At 37.4% G+C, this 21,331-nt stretch overlaps 1 protein-coding gene across 27 annotated transcripts in view; it reads left to right on the plus strand.

Moving 5' to 3' along the window:
• Positions 1 to 21,331, plus strand: part of SORBS2 (sorbin and SH3 domain containing 2) — a 263,818-nt gene that overhangs the window by 176,168 nt on the left and 66,319 nt on the right. For 14 of the 27 annotated variants that reach the window (XM_076336373.1, XM_076336377.1, XM_076336384.1 and 11 more), the window contains exons 2-6: positions 2,444 to 2,493; positions 10,219 to 10,311; positions 11,920 to 11,946; positions 12,952 to 13,076; positions 14,051 to 14,668. In XM_076336373.1, the coding sequence (XP_076192488.1) occupies positions 2,484 to 2,493; positions 10,219 to 10,311; positions 11,920 to 11,946; positions 12,952 to 13,076; positions 14,051 to 14,668 (873 nt within the window). In that variant the 5' untranslated portion in view covers positions 2,444 to 2,483. Of the gene's footprint in view, positions 1 to 2,443; positions 2,494 to 10,218; positions 10,312 to 11,919; positions 11,947 to 12,951; positions 13,077 to 14,050; positions 14,669 to 21,331 lie in introns of those variants that run through there. The other 13 variants (XM_076336392.1, XM_076336394.1, XM_076336395.1 and 10 more) reach the window with 4 other exon arrangements.

Here is a 21,331-nt window from a genome sequence, read left to right on the forward strand (position 1 = left end):
TCGCCTCTGTCAGGGGTCTATATTAGAGCTACTTACAAACCCATTCACAAAGAACAATTTTCAGGAGGCAATGAAGTAGGAACAGAAGTACAAAGCAAAAAAAGGCCTTTGCTCCCCCCCCTTCCCCACACCCCCTCCCCCCTCACTTTCTTGAAGTAAGAATCTTAAAGGCTGCTTGAAACAATGCTGAGTAAAATGCTTTCAGGCATATGGCTGTTAAGTTCATTGCATTCATTTGGATCTACTGCTAGTGTCATTAAGTATTTGAATGCTACTTCAGCTCCTTAGAAACAGAGAATTCCAAATTATTTTAGTACTAAATGCAAGGCCTGCTGTTTGCATGAGTGCGATTTATATTGTCTTATTTACATGCATACTTTTCAGGTATGCGAGACTAATTTGTTCTTCAGCAAAATGAGATTAATGTGGAAATGTTAATGATTTGTATACAATCCCTCGCTGAGTGTCAGCAATGCAACCGAAGCTGTTCAGATAGAAAAACTCTTAGGAGGAAAAAGCTGTAGTGCTAGAATTGAGTGTTGTCTGTTAAAGCCTGAGTAAGAGTTAAGCACGCTTTATGTAAATATATCGAAGCCACCTGCTAGAAATCATTTTGGCTCTGCAATGTTCCAAGAGTTCTGTACTTGTTGGGTCTGAAAATATCATGTTGCATTTCATAGCTTGTGTGTGGTACCATCAGTGATTCAGTTGCAAGCTAAAAGAAGGCTTGAAAATGGTGTCTCCTCTAGCAGCCTGAAAACACTGTAGGAATTTGAGGCTTTAAGAATATTCTGTAGCTGTTATAGAAATCCAAAATTTCAGTCAAAGATAATTTATAAAAAAAAAAGAATAAAATAGAATTAGCCTTAATTTTTAAAAGACCTTTCAGAAATTCTCAGAGGTAGTTTGCTGATAGCCACAGCATAAAAAGAATGTAATAAAACTTTATTCACTGCCACATATCTATTTCCATAGTTCTCAAGAAGTTTGTCGTGCATCTTTTTTGTCACAAAACTGACTGAATAATAGCAGCAGAGTTTAGATAGTTTCTGAAAAACAGTAAGTTTTTCAAGCAGTGGAGAATCTGGCCTCATTAAGAATAGAAGAGAATACAGCAATATACATGTTACCTCAGATGTACAGTTAATTCAGGGTTCCTGTTGAATTGAGCTGGAATTCTGTTTCAGTATTTTGTTTACTTGTATTAATTATTATCTTGAGTCTCCCATTATAAAAAGGGTCCCTCATGCATACCTTCCCACTTAATCCAACATAGTCAGGCAGTTTATATTTTTAATTTATTTTTTGAAGCTGTATTACATTAAAAATTCTGATTTTTCCCTTTGTTTTATCCTGAAGTTGGTGTGGGAACAGTGCAGAGGGAGAATGACTTTTTTTAGTCCTCAGTATTTTGGCCTCCAGTGTGTCTGCCCACTCAGTAAAGTAAATTATAGTGAGCAGCATATATGTAACGATACAGCTGAGATTGGCCAGTATGTAGAATGCCTTTGGAAATCTCGTCTGCATTTGTCTTTTTATTTATTCATTTGCCTGAATAGAAAACGTATTAAAGCTCCTGATCCTAAGATAAAGCTGTGACATAAACTGGCAGTAGATGGAAAATATTATCTAGTTTGTCCTGTGACATACCATCAGTAGGTTAAAGTTGCCTTTTCTACAGTTGTAGTTTGGTTTTGTGGGGTTTTACTATTTGCTTGTTTGTAAGTAGTGTATAGAGTTGGGATATGTAAATAAAGAGATTCAACCTTTGCGTGCATTTTACATTATTTTGGTGCAAATTATTACCTTTAAAAAGCACATTGATGTATAGCGACTTGATTCCCTACCTATTGACTCCATTGGGAGTTTTGAAATGGATTCCTGTGGATGCCAAGACACATGTCCTGATTCTGCGCATAGCAATACGGTGAGCAACATTAAGAGTGTCAGTGTTGTCTGTAGAGACACATTAAATCACTGGATGAAAACAGCCACATGTCCTGCTTATAAACCATTAAAAAAGACCTGGTAACTCTGGCTGCTTAAAAAATATTCGGAGAGACCTACTCTTTATATCTTCCAGTTTGCACAAAGGAGTGAATAAAGCTTATAAGCAGCCTTTCAAAATACTTCCCCATTCCTGTATGGGAGTAATTTTTAGTTCATAGTTTCAAGACCAAAAGTCAATCACTAGTTTTTTATCCCAGAGCAAATGTTTACAACAGAGATACTAAACACTTGAAAATAGAGTAGCTTGTGATGGAAGCGACAGCTCATCTTTAACTTTGGAAGGGCAAGCAGTACCAATTTAATTAAAGCTGTGTTAAAATAGGACTGTCATTTGTATCACAGTGATTCTCCACCCCTCCGAGAAGTCCTGCTGCCATTTTGTACCACACATTCTTGTCTTGTGCAAATTAATAGATCGTTTTATTTTCCACAGGAAATCTGAAGACTTTTATAGCAAATCCTCCAGTGTCAAAATGAACACAGGTATGCTGCTTCTGTGAGATTTTTCTGTACTCTTATGTGTTGTTTAGTAAGCAGACAAGGTCCCAAATTTATTTAACTTTTCATTAACAAATTGTACTTTAGTTGGCACTGAACTCAAATTAAGCAAGATATTTTAATAGTATGTCTGCTTATGTGCATTTGTATTCCATATATAAAATTTACATACATGTTTTTCTATGTATGGATATATATGGATATGTGAAATATACATGCATGTTTAGCTTTCTGTGCTTAAGTATCAGTTTTGTAAGTGTATGTTTTATGTAAAAATACGTAGTGTGAGGACATAACAGCTATGGAAAAGTGGTGTTAAAGCATCACATTTTCCTAAGAAAATGCACATGCTTTAAAAATGCTTTGTTTTCATTCTCTACAGTCATTAAATTAAGGGGCATATAAATACTGCCCTGTATTATTAGCTACACTTGCACAATCAGATGAGGATAACTATTTTGTACTTACAGGGATTTGTATTTTCTCTCAAGTTGCTGTGATAGATGTATTGACCAAATGAAGTACTCTGTAGGAAGTTATCTTCATGATCTGTGACAACGTACTAATATTTGCTCCTGAATCATTGAAGTCAATAGACTGTGCTGCGGGGTTTGGCTGGAAATGGGAATAGGCCTCTCGAAAGCCGACTGATGAAATCCTGGCCTCACTCATGTCAGGTGTAAATTTTCAGTTGCAGTCAACTCTTTATACTCCAGTGGTGAACTGTCTGGTTTGCAGACTAATGTGGCACAAGGATAGACACATCCGTCCTTTCCAAACCAGTTGGTTTTATCATTGACCATAGTGCTGCACCATGACAACTGATATGACAACTTGAAATAAGCAAAATGTGTTAAGTGGGACCTGAGGACCTGAACTACCTTTGAAGCCAGTTTGGGTGTTTCAGCAGCACACTCTAAGTTGAAGGGATTAGCTTTTCCATGGTATAGGCTGCCATTATCCAGGCCACTGTATTGATCAGGCTTCCTGCCTTCCTGTTGTCTCAGACAATGACTGGAACTCAGTAGAACCAGGTTCTTAGACAGATTTTTTAATACAAAGTTAAAATATATTGGCTCACTTGAAACCACTACATTTGTAAATATAATAAGCAGGAGAAATGACATTTATCAGTTGAGTTTATGTTCTTTTTCCCAAAGTTTTGGTGGTTCTTAATTATTTTACAGACGCTAACCAGGGTGGTGTGTTTTTCATTTATGGAAATACTATTTGAAATTTGTCCTATCCTCTTGCATTTTTAGTGAAGACATCTTTCCTAAACATGTCAGTCTGTATAATTAAGGTAGTACTGGAATACTGCTTGCTTCATAGAACTGTAATTTCAGAAGTAACTCAGCTAATCATCATACATTTGACTGTGATTACATTGTGCGTTGCAATCACATGAGTTAAAATCATATTATAGATGTCATTTTATAGCTTCTACTTTGAAAAATGTGGATAGTGTCAGAGCGGTAAATTGCCAGTTTGTGCCACTGCAGCTCTGAAGTATGACTTTGTTCTATGTTGTACTAAGATTTTTCACATAAGCTAGAAATTCTCAAGAGAAATAGACGTAAGATTTAAGTAATCTATGTGGCTGAATGACTTCTATTGGGGATTGGGAGTCTTCTGATCACACAGGAGCCTTGAAAACCGACTTAAAAAACCTGAACACACTGAAATCCTTTCCAGTTATCTAAGGATATCATGATTGTAAGCTGAACTTTAATCTGCTCTGCACTTACACAGTGAAAACATTTTTCATCTTGTGCATGCTTGATATTAATGTGCGTGTTGCCAGCTGCACTAAAAGGAGGTATCGACAAAAAATGTGGTATTTCCTATCAGGTCTATTAATGGAGATTGTTTCCTGACTGTAAAAAAAGATAAAATCCAGTGAGTAGGGTGTAAAAGTGAACATCTTGCACCTATCTGTTGATAAAGCATCACTTTACTAAGGAAGAGAGTGACTGAGGTCAAAGCTGTTCTGCATGGTGTTCTGGTCTAGTTGTTTCTTTTTTTTTTTTTTACACTATGTTGTCTCCGAACATAAAATGAGTGCTGCAGTTCTTTTTTTTTTTTTAATATATATATATTTCACTGCTTTATAACAGCAATTTGTGCATGATGCAATTGGAGGTTATCAGATACTATTGGTTTGCCACTAGTTTGTTTTAAAAATATGCATTTCATTAATTACTCCTACAGATAAATGAGCACTCTAGTTCGATGCCAGTAACTGCTGAAGTGGCAAAGCAGCATATACACAGCTTTAAAAAGAAAAAGTAAATCTGCTGCTTAGAGTGGGCTCCTCTAATCCAGTGTTCCCTGTGGCTGCAGACTTGGCAGTCTGTCCCAGCAAACCCTGCAGAAGATATTTTTGTCTACAGAGAAAATGTTTTTAAGAGCTTTGGTTTTCAATACTCTACCATATATGGGAGGGATTTTTTAGCATTTGATGTTAATTCTGTACCACATGTTAGGAAGGAATATTCAACGGCATAAGGCAATGAAACGTTCGCAAAAGCAAAGAAATAGACATAAAGTATAGGGGAGGTTTTCAAAAGGACCAAAGGTACTTTGGCTCATAGTTCCTTTTGGTGTTCAAATGCTGTCATCATTTAAAAATAATAGTCTAATAGAATGTGTGCCTTTTTAAACCCAGACTAAGCAATCATCAACAGAATAATATTTTAAACTATATATAGGGGTTTTCATCAACAAGTCTTCAAGTACTTTACAGATTTGATGAGCATCATTAACTTGGTAAGAGATTTTGAGAACCTAAGTCACAGAAAACCTGAGCTACCCATGAAGCTCACATCAGATTAAAACACAGGATAAATGTGCTTATTGTTCATACTATATATGTGCATGCATAGATGATGTTGGGGGAGAGGTAACTGCATTGAGGAATAATGAATGGATACAAGTTAATATGCTAAAACAGTTTCTTAGTGTCCATCCATAAAAATTTTGGCTGAGTTTCACACAGATAATACTTGGTAAATGCATCTAATTTTAAAATTATTAAACAAGTTAGCTCTTTGCAGTAGATGAAGCACATAAAGAGCAGCCAAGAGTGAAAAAGTATGCAGTTCTGGAAGACTGCAAATATTTTGTGTCTGTTAAATTTATTAATGGAAGTCATCACATGCACTAATCTCTTACATTTTGTCTGGGAGACAAGAATAGAAATTCTTGGGTCCCTGCAGAGTTCCTGAATAGATTGTGAAGCCACTTTTAGATCACTAAAGCAAATTAGGTGGGCTCGAGTGTTTCAGGCATTCTGCAAAAAAATTACTTTTTTAATCATTATTTGTTGTAATTTAGCAGCATCAAAGAACCAAATAATAGTAGGTTCGCCTGTGTAGTCAATGTTATGTTATGTTAGTTAGGTTATGTGATAAAAGCTCATCTGCACACCCACAAAGGAGCTCGGAGAAACAGTAGCAGGAGGGGAAGCCCAAATAATAGCCTGCCCTGCCAGGCTACTCCCAGGCCCATCACAGGGGCCATCAAAGGCCCATCTCCACAAGCCTAGAGGAGCACAAGGGCAGGCAGGAACCCAAATTAAGGACTCCCAAGGAAGGAAGGGAGGCTCAAGGGCCTCCCTTGTCCAGGCCCCTCCCAGGACTGTCTCAGGAGAGCCTCAGCCCTGGGGTCCAGGCATGGAATGAGTGGCAGACTCAATGTCTGAGCCCAGTTGCTGGAAGGATCCACCTTGTACGTGCGTGCATATATATTCTCATTAGCGGACCTTCGTCCTGCTCAGCCAGAGCGGGGAGGGGGATGAGGCCATTGTGCCATCTGTGTTAGTGTGAGTGGTCTGAGCGTCTGTGATCTGTGTGGCCAACCATGTATGTATGTGGTGTATACATGTCCTGTTGTGCATGTGTCTGCTGGGAGCACATCTCCAGACTCACTGCTGGTTGGATCTGGGGACATGGAGAGGCAGCAGCTTTGTCTGTCTTGGACTGTTGGATCCAGCACTATATGTTTGCCTCAGAAAGTCAGAATGCAAATAGTAAGAATCCCTGGTCTAAAGACTTCTAAACTTGAATTCACTGTGCAGACAAAGGGGAAGATGGTACCGTTCACAAGTACAGTGGATAGAATAATGATCAGCAAACATGATGTTTCGGTGCCATTTTTCTTGTCTTTGAGCTGTAAGAGCTTATAAAAAATTTCCTGCCCCCTGGATGCTCTCTCTCACCTCTTCACAAGAGGTCACCATCCTTTCATCTTTGCTGACTTGGTTTATGCCACTGGTTTTACTGACTTTCTGAAACAGTCTTTTCAAAAAAAAACCACCCCATGTTCCTAAATGAAAGTGGTGGTGTTTTGAATTGGCTCCATTCTGCTTTGGAGCAGGACCTGACCAATAGACCATTTGTCAAATAGAGATACAGCTCACTTAGGGTGATGCTGTCCGTAGTGGCAGCAGTTGTTGGGATTGTGGATTTAGGAGGAAAGGGTTAAAGTTCTTATTTGTGGAGAGAAACAGAATTAAGGGAGGGAGAGAGAAAGAAGTGAGGAAAGGTGAGGAATAGACCCAGGCTGAAAAGAAAAATTGTAGGAGGGCAGTTGGCAAAGGGAGAGGAGCTGAATGGTGAGCTAACAAGAGGAAGAGAGCATCCAGAGCCCCACCATGGAGACAGTTAGGATACATACGCAAATACACACATCCTCCTAGCTGGAAGGCAAGGCACCACCTTGCCTGTCTTTTCCAGTCAGTGGGTGGCTCTTTCTTTTTCTCTCTTTAAAGGTAAGTCTGCAGCATTGATCCTAGCATTCAGTTCATCCCTATATGGCCCTTGCTCTGCAAGATACTGTCAGAAACATGTCTTACCAGATAATCCTTACCTCCCCTTTCTCCTTCATTCATTTCTGAAGTACCTGCTAAGGATGCTTATTTGTCTTTTCCTGATTTGATGGGAGTATGTAGGGCTTGCAAAAGAATGTCTAGGCACCAACAGTGCTAAGTCATGATTTGAGCTGGACTTGCATTTTAGGCAGCTGTTTTGATTATGAATTACTGCCCAACTTCATATTTTATTATTGCCTGCAGACCTTAGATGATCAGGTCTCCTTTGCTTCAACGTTAAAACAATACCTAGGAAGACAGGACTCTCACTCCTGAAGAACTTGTCATGTCAAAAGCACAGAGGATTGTGCTTATGTGTATACGTATTTGCACACATTTCATTTTTTTATATATGCATACATTTTGTATAGATTGTTTCACATATCCTCATTTGTTCCTTGAGTAACAGCTGTGCAACATTAATTGCTTATAGTTTGCAAGTGAAATGAGCAGATGATCTTTAATTCAGCCTCCCTTACTGTTTTTGAATTCTCTGCTCTCTAGACTTTGAGCTTTTTGGTGTTATTTGGACTTCAACAATCTGGGTGAATATAGTTAGTATTTGCTGGAAATTCAGTGGAGCTATGAAAAAGGAATACAGGCTGGAATAAGTCTCTTGAAGTTCAACTGTGTAAGGCCGAGCAGATAAGGGAAGCAGTTTGAAAACTGCCTCTTTTGAGGCAGCGTGCAGATTCTTCTGATCCTCATTCAGATACGATGCCCTTGACTTAATGGGAACCTGGCCTGAACAAAGATGGGAAAATGGAGTCCATAATGCATAAATATGTGCTTGCCCACACACGTTTGTATTTTATTAGAAATTTTGCACAACTCAATATGGTATATTTGTGTGGTTATGTCTTAATTGAGTGCTCATTGACTCTCATTAGTTTGTACAGATACTGAGAATGTTACTGCCATTACAGACTTGCGTATGGGCTTCTATGTATAGGGGTAAATGTTGTATGCATATATGTATATAGTCAGTTACAACATCTGTTTTAGCTATCTTGTATGAAGCTATGTCCAACACTTTGCTAGATAATGGGTCCACTAAGTATAAAACTGACTCAGTTCAGTTACATTAAAAATTAATTTGAAGCAGAATTTCTTGAAGTTACAATGATGAAATATTTGTAGTCAGTTTTCTCATTGTCTTCCTTTCCTCCCACCTATCCTGAAATTCAGGAAGGTAGCTCTTGAAAAAATACAAATAAAGCATCACTTTGAATAAAAGATGTGACCGTATAACAAAATTGTTTGCCTGTTAGCTTGTGTTACTCAAATAAAGTATGCTGCCAATATTCAGATAAGAACAGAACCTCAATATCAACACATCATCAAATCTCCTTGGAATTACTTCTGGTGTTTGTCGGGGAGGGCGAGGGAATACAAGAATGGAAAATGTGATTTTAATTACCATTGCCATTCTATATTTATGCAAGCAAACTAAAACAAATGTGCAGATTTGATAGCCATTGTCTTTGTTTCACATGTACAACACCAAAAATTAATTGTGGGTAACGTATTGCTTTTGACTATTGCTGACTGAAATCATTTGGCCTTTTGCCTTGAGACTTGGAATTGGCAATGAGTTTTTGGAACCGCTTACACCTGCGGCAGTGGCTCTGACGTTTGCCAACGTTAACAACTACTTAATGCATATCCTGCAAGACCTGTGGCCAGAGGGCTCTGCTATTTCGGGGGAATATTGGAATGAGCAAAGAAATACCAGGAGCTCACTTCTTTTGCAGACATGGGTTAAAGATGTCTCTGTGGCTCAAATTACTGCTATCATAGGAAATACTTTCTACTAATAGGTGGCAGGGCGTCCTTAAGCATAATTTTATAAAACTCCCTGTCATAGGACACAGACCTAAAAACCGTTAGGGCCTCTATGGTAGTTGTGGTTCTTCTTGGCTTCAGTGGGGCCCTGTATGAAATTTCAGTAATAACAAAATAATTACTATATTGAAGAGCAGAAAAATATTCTAGTTAAATATAATCAGGAAGAATATTTATTAACTTGCTTTTACAATTGATAGACTTGCTAAAGAGCTAAGTTGTGGGAAAGCTACCTTCTAATAATAACAAAATATTTATAAAACAGAATGACAGCTCCAAGTGAGAGAGGAGCAGAGAGTAAGGAAACAAAGGAGTCATGCAAGATCCAGAAGAAAGGTTTTTTCCATTCCTGGTTGTTCGGAGTGATTTCAGATTTCTAGTCATTCCCTCGGGATGTTATTGGGTTCCAGACATGCATTTTTTTATCTTCCATTAGATAAAGAAGAAAAGGGGGAGGCAGAACAAGGATGTTCCACCAAAACAACAAAAAAATTATGCCATCCTTAGTAATTTTGTTTCTTGAGCTTAAAGGATCCAGAAGACTAAACAAAAGCACTTTGTGAGCTGATCAAACATAAGCTTAGTTTATGAATGGTGCCTTTCTAATGCATACAATGAAATGATTTTACAGTGCAGATTATTGATTAATATTACTCTGGAATGCTTAATCCTTCATCTTGATTACTTGTTTGTTTTTACTAATTAGCTATAATTAAGCAGTCTTTCAGGTAACAGAATGTATATGTTCCCTAGTGGATTAAGTATTAAATATTGCTTTCTTTACTTGTTTTCTGTGAGGTTTATTGTTGTTTAAAGCTTGTGAAATTTTATGTATTCTGCTAATCTGCAAAACTTGCAAATTTACACATTCCTGCAGCAGTTCCCTAACTGCATGCTTATTTTCATGTACGTTTGGCATATCTCACACTGTGATATGTTGCATGTGCTTGCTCTCTTTGTCTGGGGCTGCTGTCTGTATTGTTTTGTGCTTCCAGATAGCGGTGGGTGTGCTCGCAAACGTGCTGCAATGTCTGTCACATTAACAGCTGTGAAGAGAGTTCAGAGTTCTCCAAACCTACTGGCCTCAGGTATAACCGCTAACCAGTGAGATACTACTCCTGAATGGCTTTTCTGTAGTGTTATGCATTCCTGCAATATTACTCTGCAAGGAGAAGGGTAACCGTATTTTCTATTCCACTGACAGGTTTGTTACTTACTTCTACAATGCTCTTTAAAAAGCAGTCTTAATTTCTCTCTGCCTATGCTTCGTAGCCATTAATGAAAAAAATTAGGAAGACTTGGGAAAAAACAGTTATTTATAAATTAGTTTTGCCTTTGACACATATTTTGGGTCTCATGTCCCCTGTTTTTTTCAAGATAACATAGCATGAAAAGTAGGTTTTGTTTATTAAAAACTTCATTGTAAATTGCTTTAAAAACTCTTCTCAAAGGAAAAGAACCTGAATGTTGTTGTAAAATGATCTTCAGAAGCCAGATTAACTTGAAAAAAATCATTTATCAAGCATGTTTTCCTAAAAATGTTTAAAACAATAAAAACATGCAGAATATTCAGTAGACAGGCAGAACTGCTTCTTAGCAATACTCATGTCTGGTTTTGCAAAATTAAATCTTAATGGGTACCAGCTGCCCAGGTTCACTGGTGAATTAAGTAGTTGTAGGTATAAATCAGTAAAGAATCTTGAGCGGTGTAGACTAATTTACACCAATCTGAACATGCAGTGTTCACACCAAACAAGTTTAATACAGGAAGCTGAATAAAGAATGAGCCAGAAAATAATTGCAAGATAAAGTCCTTGTTTTGTAGATCTTTTCAAATATAAGACTAATCCCCAGGAATAAGAACTGTTAGAATTTATGAAGCAAATTAAAAAGTTGGTTGCTACTCTTTGTAAGGATAATGGAAGAGTTATTGTGATTACTGCATGTATGTAAATTTAAGAATACATAGGGTTCTAATTTCTTAGCAACCCTTCTAACAATTTTTTTTTTCATTTTAGCATGCAATACAAGCCTCTTAGTGTCTTGCTTTGTTGCACATAAATTAGTGATAAAGAGTGCTCTTAGTACTACAATTATTGTACCTTAAAAATATTTTTAATTCATTTAGAGATGTCATAATTTTCGTTTCTTTAGGAGAAAAAATACTAATATATCTACAAATAATCAAAAAACCCACCAGAATTTCCAATCTGTTCTGTGTTGGCAGTATGTATGTATCAGTTTCTGTGTTTTGCTTTGAAGTGGTGAAGAAAGCATCACACATTCTGGTGTGAAGGGGGAGAGAAAATCCTGACAGAATCTGTAGGCATCTTTCTTGGTTTTGAATTAAACCTTTCCAGTTCATCTTAAAGGAATGATATTTCTTTTGATATCTAGATTTTAGAGGGTAGTATATCACAGTATTTACTGGAAAAAAAACCACGGCACATGCTTGTTTATTATTGGCTGTCTGAAATAGCGGTGATTAAATAACAGTAACTCTCAGCACGCTGTAACCTTCTGTAGAACTTGTGCAATAAACATTGCACAGTTACCTGTGGTCTAATATTCTGAGGTGTGCTTAGGTAACAGGAGGGAATTAGGTAACTGAACAAAAAGACTCCTATATATTTTTCAAGTTGTGTCATCATGTTTTTATTTCTAACACAAATTAATATCGGATGTTTCTTTTTCAGGGTCTGATTCGCAGTCTCCAGATTCAGGTAAATAAAACACTGTGTTATTTATGCGTCAGTGTAATACCATGTAAGTGGATGAATTATAACAATCTTCCATTTATTTGATTTCATCACTCCATACCTCCACATTCTTTAAGGAAAGCACCACTGAAATTATAATAATAATTGCAAGTGGTTAAGACCTCAAATTCAGGTCTCACTTGAAAGCGATATTTCCTATAAGACAGTATATGTTGTCAGAAAATGAATTGTGTGGGAGAATACAGACTGCTAATTTGCCACCTTCAGCTTCAGTGGCACTTGCTATTTCATTTTTAGTCCCTTACTCAGGATTGCAAGTTCTGCCCACCCCACTTAGCAGCCTGCTCACATAATGTGTTACTTTTCCCAGCCTCTTACAATATTTTGTCTTCAAATCTGTAACTTGTTGAGGCAGGGTAGTATCTTCCTCTATGTTTGGACAATGTCCTGAGCGCTTTTCAGCTCTGAGGATAGAGACAAAACATGGTTGGTTGGTTGGAAAATCGAGATGTCATTCAGATTTGGAAACAAGATGCATTCTTGGAACAACTAATCGGGTACTGTGGTGAAATTTGGTGAAACTGCTGTGACCAACTAACTTTACGTGAGCTGGGATGTTTTTCAAAATCCAACGCAGCTGTGAAGTTCAAGAACCTAATCTGTGAAAGTGCTTCAGCCTGCTTTATACAAGGGCTGAAGCACTAACATCTCAAAAGGACTCCCAAGGTTAAAATCCATAGTCTGTATGAATGTTGTGGGGAGATATCAAACTGCTACCAGCAGCATTGTCAATGCTTGAGTTTTCTAAATTTTAAAGGTAAATATTTTGTAAAGTGGCAGGTTTAGCCCTGTTCTCATAACTTCCATGGTGATAACAGCAGCAATGTCAGCTGTGTAGTAGCTAAACTTTTCCACAGTTTGTTTAATATCTGGGTTGCTACGATGATGGCAATATAGAGATCTACTAATCACAAAAAAAATCGTTTGATTCTTTTTTCCTCACAAAAGCTTGGAGATCTTACAATGATGGAAGTAGAGAGACACTGAATGGAGATGCTAGCAGTTCATCTCTTACAGCAAAAGGTTTTAGGAGCGTGCGGCCAAATCTACAGGATAAAAAATCACCAACTCAGGTAAAACTGAACACACCAAGTTTCATGCTTTGGCATTTGTGTGTGGGTTATTCTTGGGGGATAGCATGTATAGATGGGATACCTCTATGGAACGTTGTCCTGATATCTTCCAGATAGTGCGAATCACCTGTTCATATGGGTCGTTACAAACTGTTTTACTGCATAGATAAAGTATACTCCACACAGGATGCATGCCTCCAGGTTAATTACCAGAAATTGCTTTCAGTGAACAAGACAGCCAGCTAAATAAAAGTAGGTCATACACAAATAAAAGCTTTCTAGGAGTGTTCCCAGACTTCAAAGAGTACTTATTAATATTTTACACTCGGAAAAATGCATCAGTCATCAAAATAATATCTGAGGGTAAAGGTTGATTAATTATAAGGTAGACAATGTTTCTGCCTGTTTTGCAGAACAATATAATTAGAGCACTCTAAAAAAACCCCAGTTAACTTGGAAACATATTTATCTGTCCAAAAAAGATCAACATACCAATGTCAATACTGTCTCTGTTACTATTTTAATTGCAAGGTTTAAGAGGCTCTTTGTGTTTTATATATGTGTGTTACCTGTGAATAACAGCTGGTTATCTAAGATCATGGAGTACATTTTGGAAATTACTTACATATCTGAACAATTTCCCAGTAATAACTCTTAGTCAGTGTAATAATTGGTTTTTTAAAAGAAAATGGACTATTGTGGGCTCCCTTCTGATCCCAGTTCACTCTGAGCAAATGGAACATCTCGCTTTCTAAACACAAGCTGTACAGCCCTGCACAGCAAAAGGTGGTGGGAACCTGACCAATTCAATTGTCCATTGAATTGAGCAATGTTGGGATGAAGCCCCTTAAGTTGCTAGTTCCTTTATTTAAAGATAAAAGTCAAACTGAGTTATATCTCCTGCTAACATTTACTTTCTTTCTGTTTCTTCTTCAATGTTATTTTGCTCTGTGTGGATGCTTTTGGCAAATAAGGCACCTCTGCCCCCCCCTAGAAAAGAAAGTTTTCGGAAAGCAAGAGTAACTAATCACAAGAACGAAATTAATCTCCAGGCAGTAACAACTGGTCCAGCTAAGCACCTTCCCACAGATACTGCCTATTACACTAACGAGAAGTCTGTCCAGAAGACAATGTCTTCTCAAATATCTAACACAAGTGTGTCCTATGCACAAAAAATCATTAAACCACTGACTTCAATCTCCAGTGCAGGCACAAGCACAGTAGCTGATATTAGTACTACTCTCCATCAAGGCCAAAGGCAACAGTCTCAAAAACGTAGGGTATCTACCCTGAAATTAACCCGGACACGTGACCCAGCGAGTAGCATTCATTGTAATACACAGCAACAGCTCAAGCCTGTTGAAGTGCCAGTATTTCCACAAAGGCCTGTCTCACCTGCCTGTAACCCCGTGCCTGAGATACACACAGCATCTCTTTCCATTCAGATAGCTCCCATCCCTGACAATAAAGCAGAGCCTGAAATCCAAGAACATCCACCTAGTATTTCTCCAGACACTTCAAAGATGTCTTCAAAGGATTTGGGACAAAAGTCTACAGTTCTTCCTTCTTCACAGGCTGCAGAATGCCATGTGGTATATTTAATTTTTCCATCCTTTATTTTAGATCATTCATGAATCACTTAATAACCCTCTGTTTAGTTATACTTACATTATCAAAGTTAGACCTTGTGTTTTCTGGGTAAAACTACCTGTCATATGGATCAAAAGAGAACTGAACAAAACCTGAAGTTTTTGGAAGGGTATTGAAAAAAAAAAAACAACAACAAAACCCAGATGAGCTGGAAGGTAGACTTCTTTGTTCCTCTGTGAGCACTTTATGGAGTTCAAATGCACAATAGGAAATTAGTGAATTGTAGGTGATGCATCTGCTTAAGTGGCTCTTCCTAGAGGGGCTTGCATTAAAGCTTTATGCTGCCATAGGTGCTGGAAGGATCAAGTATGGATAGAAAAGGGTTGGGTTGGGGGGTTCTACAAATGCAGCTCTGCCAGTTTGCTAGGGCCACCAAAAAATACATTTTCTCAGTCGGTGTTTTCTGCAAGGCTAGTCACTGCTGTTTCCTATGTGTCCTGTGCAATAGCGCTTTTTAAAGAAAATGGGTTGATTAAATCTTTTGTCAACCACCTCTACATGAAGTATCACAAGGCACTGAACTTTTAAGTCCCTCTGTTTCCCCTATACCCTATGCCTACTGAGATGAAAATTCTTTGTTAACTATACTGATCTCATCTATGAGAAAAGGGAGCATTAAGCACACAGTATAGGACCAGAGGAGTCTGAGCAGGGTTTATCGCCATTCAGAAAGTTGCTGAGTCAAATAAAATAAGCCTGGGAGCAATAAAGCAGCAGCAGATACATACTAGGCAAAAGGAGAGCTCTGAATAAACTTTGTCATTTCTACTCTGCTTTACCTAGTCACGTTAAGAATTTTCTATTCAAAAAGTTAATTATTCTAGTATATCTACCAATATACCAGCTTATCTGAGTTTGAAAGCCCTTCGGTTGGAGGTAGGGATTGCTATAGGTCTAGGCATATCTACCTCAAAGCTTTGTCTGAGCGAGGATCCCATCGTGGTGTATTGGTGTTCATCTAGTTCTCCTGAAATCAGTGGGGCTACTCTGAAGTAAATACGGCACAATCTTGCAAACTTAAAGTCCATTGACAGCCCTATTGTCAATAGTAGTAACACATCTGCTCTCTCAGTCTGTGGTTCTTTCAGAGCATCACATTCAACCAGGTCTTTACTCTGGAAGCCACAAATATCTGAATTAGCTACAGGATAGTTTTACAAGTTGTAATACGCCAACTCCCCCCTTCAACTCCCAAGTAAAAATTTTGATCAGAACAAAGCTCTGTGAAATTATATGGCAACAATTTGCAATGCTCCTTTTGAATTTACTCCATTAACAAATGGGAGCACAGAAGAATTGATCACGTTTGTCCTCCTTAAGATTAGAGACAAAACTATCATCTTAAACCCTTCTACTAGGCTACATAAAATTTAGAACATTTTGAGAAAAACAAGTTGCTTTAACCTTGAGAAGAAGTTTCCTACTTAGTGATTTTTGTCAAGTAGAACGAGTCAGTTCAAGCAAGAGCCACAGTAAATAAATCATGTCAGATACAGTAATGAAGACTGAGCAAGAGCTTTTTCTGGTAGATAGGGTAGGTATGCAGATTATAGGAGGCAGGCTTGCAAGCCTTTTAAATATGGGCATCAAGGGATACGGTCAGACAGTAGAACAGGTGTAGGTGTGGCCAATACAATTTATGCGTCTATGTTTTCCTTTCACTTAAAAATAATTGCTCTGCCTGTTAGCAATATGATGCATTATATATGCTCAGATAAATCAAAAGTGTCTCTCAAACAGAAAGTAGTTTTATGACAGCTAACAAGAATTAGGGGAAATACCTTTTTTATGATCCAGAATAATACTCAAACTGTAATCAGAATGACTAAAAAGAATTCTAGCTACTTTTTTTTAGAATTTTAAAAGTCAAAACACATTTTTGCAATTTCTTTTTATTTTAGAATCTGTTTTAGTTTCACTATGAGCTGACAAAAGTCAGAAAAGTCACTGTGATTTGTTTGGCAATCCTACACTTACTTTTCTGCCTTCTCCTTGGTTTCAGTGTGTGGGAAGAATGATCAGAAATTTGGCAAATGGGCTTCTTTGAATAAAATGATTAAAATTTCAGTTGATCACAGGGATCATTAAGGAATGTAGCCAACTTTTCAAACTGCATCCATTTATTGATCTCTTCCTTGCAAAATTCAGCTGACATCCTCCTTGATGTTCAACTTTGAAATAAATTCTAAACATTAGTATGAAGAGGTGTATCTGGCATCTCAATCGAGTCATGGAGCCAGGGGGTTTTGCTAGCTCTATGTTAAAATACATGCCTAAAACTAGAGTACAAACCAGCATGTGAGGTGGTGCAAAATTCTGCAGCAGGTGAGGTCCCAAAGCCAAGATGCCATGGGCTACAGTTAGAAATAAAGGCTACAGCTATATGTCTAAAAATATTTATTTTCCGACTCAGATCTCTGGTTGAAATCTTGGAACTGTTCTAACTAATGCCAAAAATCATTATCCCCTTTAGCTCTCTATCTCATGGTATTTGCAAAGTTCACAATTTCTCTCACATAGACAAATTAACTTTCAGTATATTACGCATGATAGTACTTACATTTTTAAAATTGTTTTAGATTTGCAATCTCTACAGGACTTTGTACACCAGTTAAAATACTTTTATATATGCAGATCATAGGTTGTTATGTTAAGCTATATCCTCTAGGGATGCTCTCAGACTGTAGATTAGGCCCACCAGCAATGTTCAAAGCTGCCACAGAAACTCTCAAAACCCAAATACATTTAGAAAGGCGCTGTAAAAACAAACAACTGTCCCTCTGCATCTGGGTTTATGTATGTGGAAGAGAATGAGGTAAGATTGGCTAATCATCACTTCTTAAGAGGTGGTGAATGAGAAATTCTGTGCATGTGTGGGTATCTATGTGTGTAGGGAACACGTACAACTATATTATGTCACAAAGTATGGAAAAATACAGCCAAGAGAGAGCTTGTATGGTCCAAGTTCATGCACAACAATTTTGCAGTATTTTTTAATGTATCTTGTTATGTTTGTGCTCCTATTTGCACTTTGTTTCAGAGCTTATCTGCTGAAACTCTAGGAGCAAGCAGAAGTGTGGTATGACTCTCCAAGTGACATTTTGTAAACACTCCTACTCAGAGAAAGGTTAAACCCCTTAAAAGTATATATGAAAAGAGAAGCATTCAAGTTACTCAATATTAGGTTTTTTACATTATTACAGTCTCGAGAGATGCTGCTGCTCTGTACCATACTGCAGGTATGGGAGAAATAACCTAATCTATTTCAACAGAGAAATTAGTATTTCTTAGTATGAGACCGATGGAGGTAAATTCTGTTGTCCAAATTTCTTATAAGAAAAAGTTCTAAACTGATGAAGAATTCTGAGCTGCATCTTCTGAAATAAACACCTGGTATTTTTATGTTCATTTTGTTCCTGGGTTCATAAGTGTCCTCTTGTTCTAGATACTGCTCTCTAAAACTGAGGATGCAAAACATTTGCCCTGTTTGTTTGAATTCCACAGATGAGTGAACACTTGGTTTAGTCCTGGTGTCCTGGAGGAATAGAAACTACTATAGCAGATGTTTATGAAAGTGTTTCTTTTGCCAGCCTTATAGCTGTAGACAAGTCAATCAAGGAAAATAAGCCTGGAATTCAAAAAATTGTTTCTGAATCGGTTTGTCTAATACATTACTGTTCGCTAGGTATTGACAATACATTGAGTGATGCAGAAGGGAGAGAAGAAGGTTTCAATGTTTCGGGGACAGACGGCAAGCAAAGAAAATTGAGCACATAATTTTCATTTTAAGTTCTGTATCACTAGTGTGGTTTTGCATAAGGGCTGAACTCCACCTCCTTATACTGAGTTTAGAATAAGAGGGCTAGGCAGTAAAAATGGGCATAGGAATACAACTTGTAGCATCAGTTTGGAGATTTTGACATCAGCTTTCAACGATTAAAAATAGAGGTATTTTTACCCATTTGTGCAAGTGTATGGGTGTAATTTGATTGTTGACTACTAAACTCTGCTATGTATTAACAAAATGAGTTTATTCACTTATCTCTGAGTCTCCTTATCTGTGTCTTGACTGTTGAAGCAAGGCCAGCACTTTGGTGTCATTAGTAACCTCGCACCACTGCCCACAGATCTTGCATTAAAATGATAGATGACTGGTTTTGAAACCCATACTAGGGTCACCTGTCTACTTCATGTGAATTGGGTAGCAACTGTATTCTTCAGGCCTGACGTTTTACTATCTGATGGAAAGTGAACATTTCTAAGGACCAGCAGAAAGCTGCGCTTGAGACCTTCAATTCACTTCAAGACTGTGATGACGTTTATCTCTCTTTATCAAGTGTTGCTCCACAACCCAAGAAAATTATGTAGTCTAACTTGTTTTTCATCAATCTAATTGATTAAGTACTTGTTTGGCATTTAATCCATCTGACTTCTGCTAGCATTTCTTGTGCTATAACAATAACAAACCTAATCTGAAGCACACTGAATGGAACTGGTATTAAAAGTTTTCTGGAATGCATTCAGCCATATACTTCTCATATTTTTCACAGTGATGAAAAATATGGGTTAGTAGTAGCCAAACGTATCTGTTTAGAGTTTATCAACACTCCATGTTTTTTAAATTATTTTCAAAAATAATGCTGTTTTAAATCACCATTTCAGCCACTCTTTCCCAGGGTGATGGTTGTACCTATGACAGAATTCTAGAACCAGGCAAAATATTCAAGTTTTACTCTACAAAGCTGAGAAGCTTCATGTTGGGAGTCAGTACCTAGAATTGCTGCATTCCTTCTACCCACATTGTATGAATGATAACTTTATATTCTTTTTAAGAATTTGGCTTGATGAAATCAGCTATTATTTGCCAAACACAATGAATTTAATTCTTTAAGAACTCAATTTCACTAGCTCTCTGGATGCACCCTGAGTATCTGTTCTTGTGTTGTCCATCCCTTCTTTTCTCAAGCATGCAGGCAGTCTTCTCAGTTTGAAGCCAAAGGCTTACTAGGTTTCTCAAGTCTCCAAAATTTCCTGTTACTTTAACAATTTAGAGATCAATTTACATATTTTGGCTCAGTCATATGTAACTTTTCTTCTGGGGATGCTCAGAGGATATCTGGTCTCAAGAACTTCAGAGCTTCATATTGGCTCTGCCTGATAATTGCATTATGATCTCCTGGTTCATGTCTTTTGCTGGAAATCTTGAATTATGACATGGATGATGAAATTCATCATGAATGATGGTTCTGTCTTCCTTTTATGTATCTGTGAGGTGAAATTACTGTTTCTTACATGTGTACGTATATGCACGCACCTTAAACCCCGATATACTATGCTGTATAACTGGCTGTTTCACATCTGCATATGATTGAATCTGATATGATTAATAGTATTCCATTGTTCTTTTGAAGTTTCCATTGGCAAATTAGTTATCTCTAAAACTCATATCTCCTTTTACAGTCATACACTCAATTATTGATTTTCTGATTAAGAAGTAATCTGTTCAGATTTACTCTATGGAAAGATTTTTTTTTCAGTTGTAGATTTGAAACATTGCTGTGAATAAGAGTGGGATTTTAAGCTGTTTGACTAAGTTTCTTCACTGTTTTAACTGCAGATTTTAACAGCAGCTTCTGGCTATTTTTGTGTATCCCAGAGGTCCAGTAATGCCAAAGAGTTCTTTTGAACCATTTGGAACAAGTGATGGATATCTGTTCACATACTTAAGGTTCTTTTCTGAAATGCTTATTCATAGGGATGGTCCCATTGACCTCAGTAAGGTTATTTGTGTAAATTCCAGTTGATCTCAGCAAGAATTATGGAGCTGGACCCCCAGTGACTTCTCATAAGTAGCACAATCTGGGTTGTGTTCCAAGTCTTCCGTAAGGGCTTTAGAAGATATTTTCAGATTTTGGATTAAAATGCCAAAATGGCATTTTAATCTGATGGCTTGAAACATTTTTTGAAAGATTAAAGACATCTGCCTATTCTGAGCATAGGAAATAACCATAATATTATTGGTAACAATGTGATATCTATGAGTAAATGTTGCTTTTTTTAAGTAGTAATTACTGCATATGGTATCTTACTGTCCTCTATTTTACATAAATTTAAAATCCCAAACACTCTTTCCCTGCAGCTATTCCAGAGTTCCTCAGCCCTATCAAAAGTGAAACCATTAGTGCTGAAGTAGGCAGTATTTTGACGTACTTCAGGAATTGATTGAAAGCTTGTGGCTAATAGGCAGTATAGAAGGACTTGTGCAGCTGTTTAACAAAGATTGGATGCCAACATGCTTTTCATGTATCTTTAATTCAAAAAGAAGTTACAGATGCAAAAAGCCAGTTTCAGGACTGGTTTAAACCCAGTGTCCTGTGTCTGGTTTGCAATAACAGAACATAAGCTCATACGTTGTGTGGCAGTTTCCAGAAGCACTCTCATGAGGACCTTCCCTTATACTTTTAAGGAATTATGCTGAAGCCAAACAATTAGCGTGTTTTGTTTCAGTACGAAGTCATCCCTGTCCTGTTCTTGTGCTCCCAATCTTTGTTGTTCCTCAGATTTATACCAGTTATCCTAACAATCCTTGTGTCCTCTAATGTTGA

Source organism: Aptenodytes patagonicus, chromosome 4, assembly GCF_965638725.1.
Source record: "Aptenodytes patagonicus chromosome 4, bAptPat1.pri.cur, whole genome shotgun sequence".
Classification (NCBI taxonomy): Eukaryota; Metazoa; Chordata; class Aves; order Sphenisciformes; family Spheniscidae; genus Aptenodytes; species Aptenodytes patagonicus.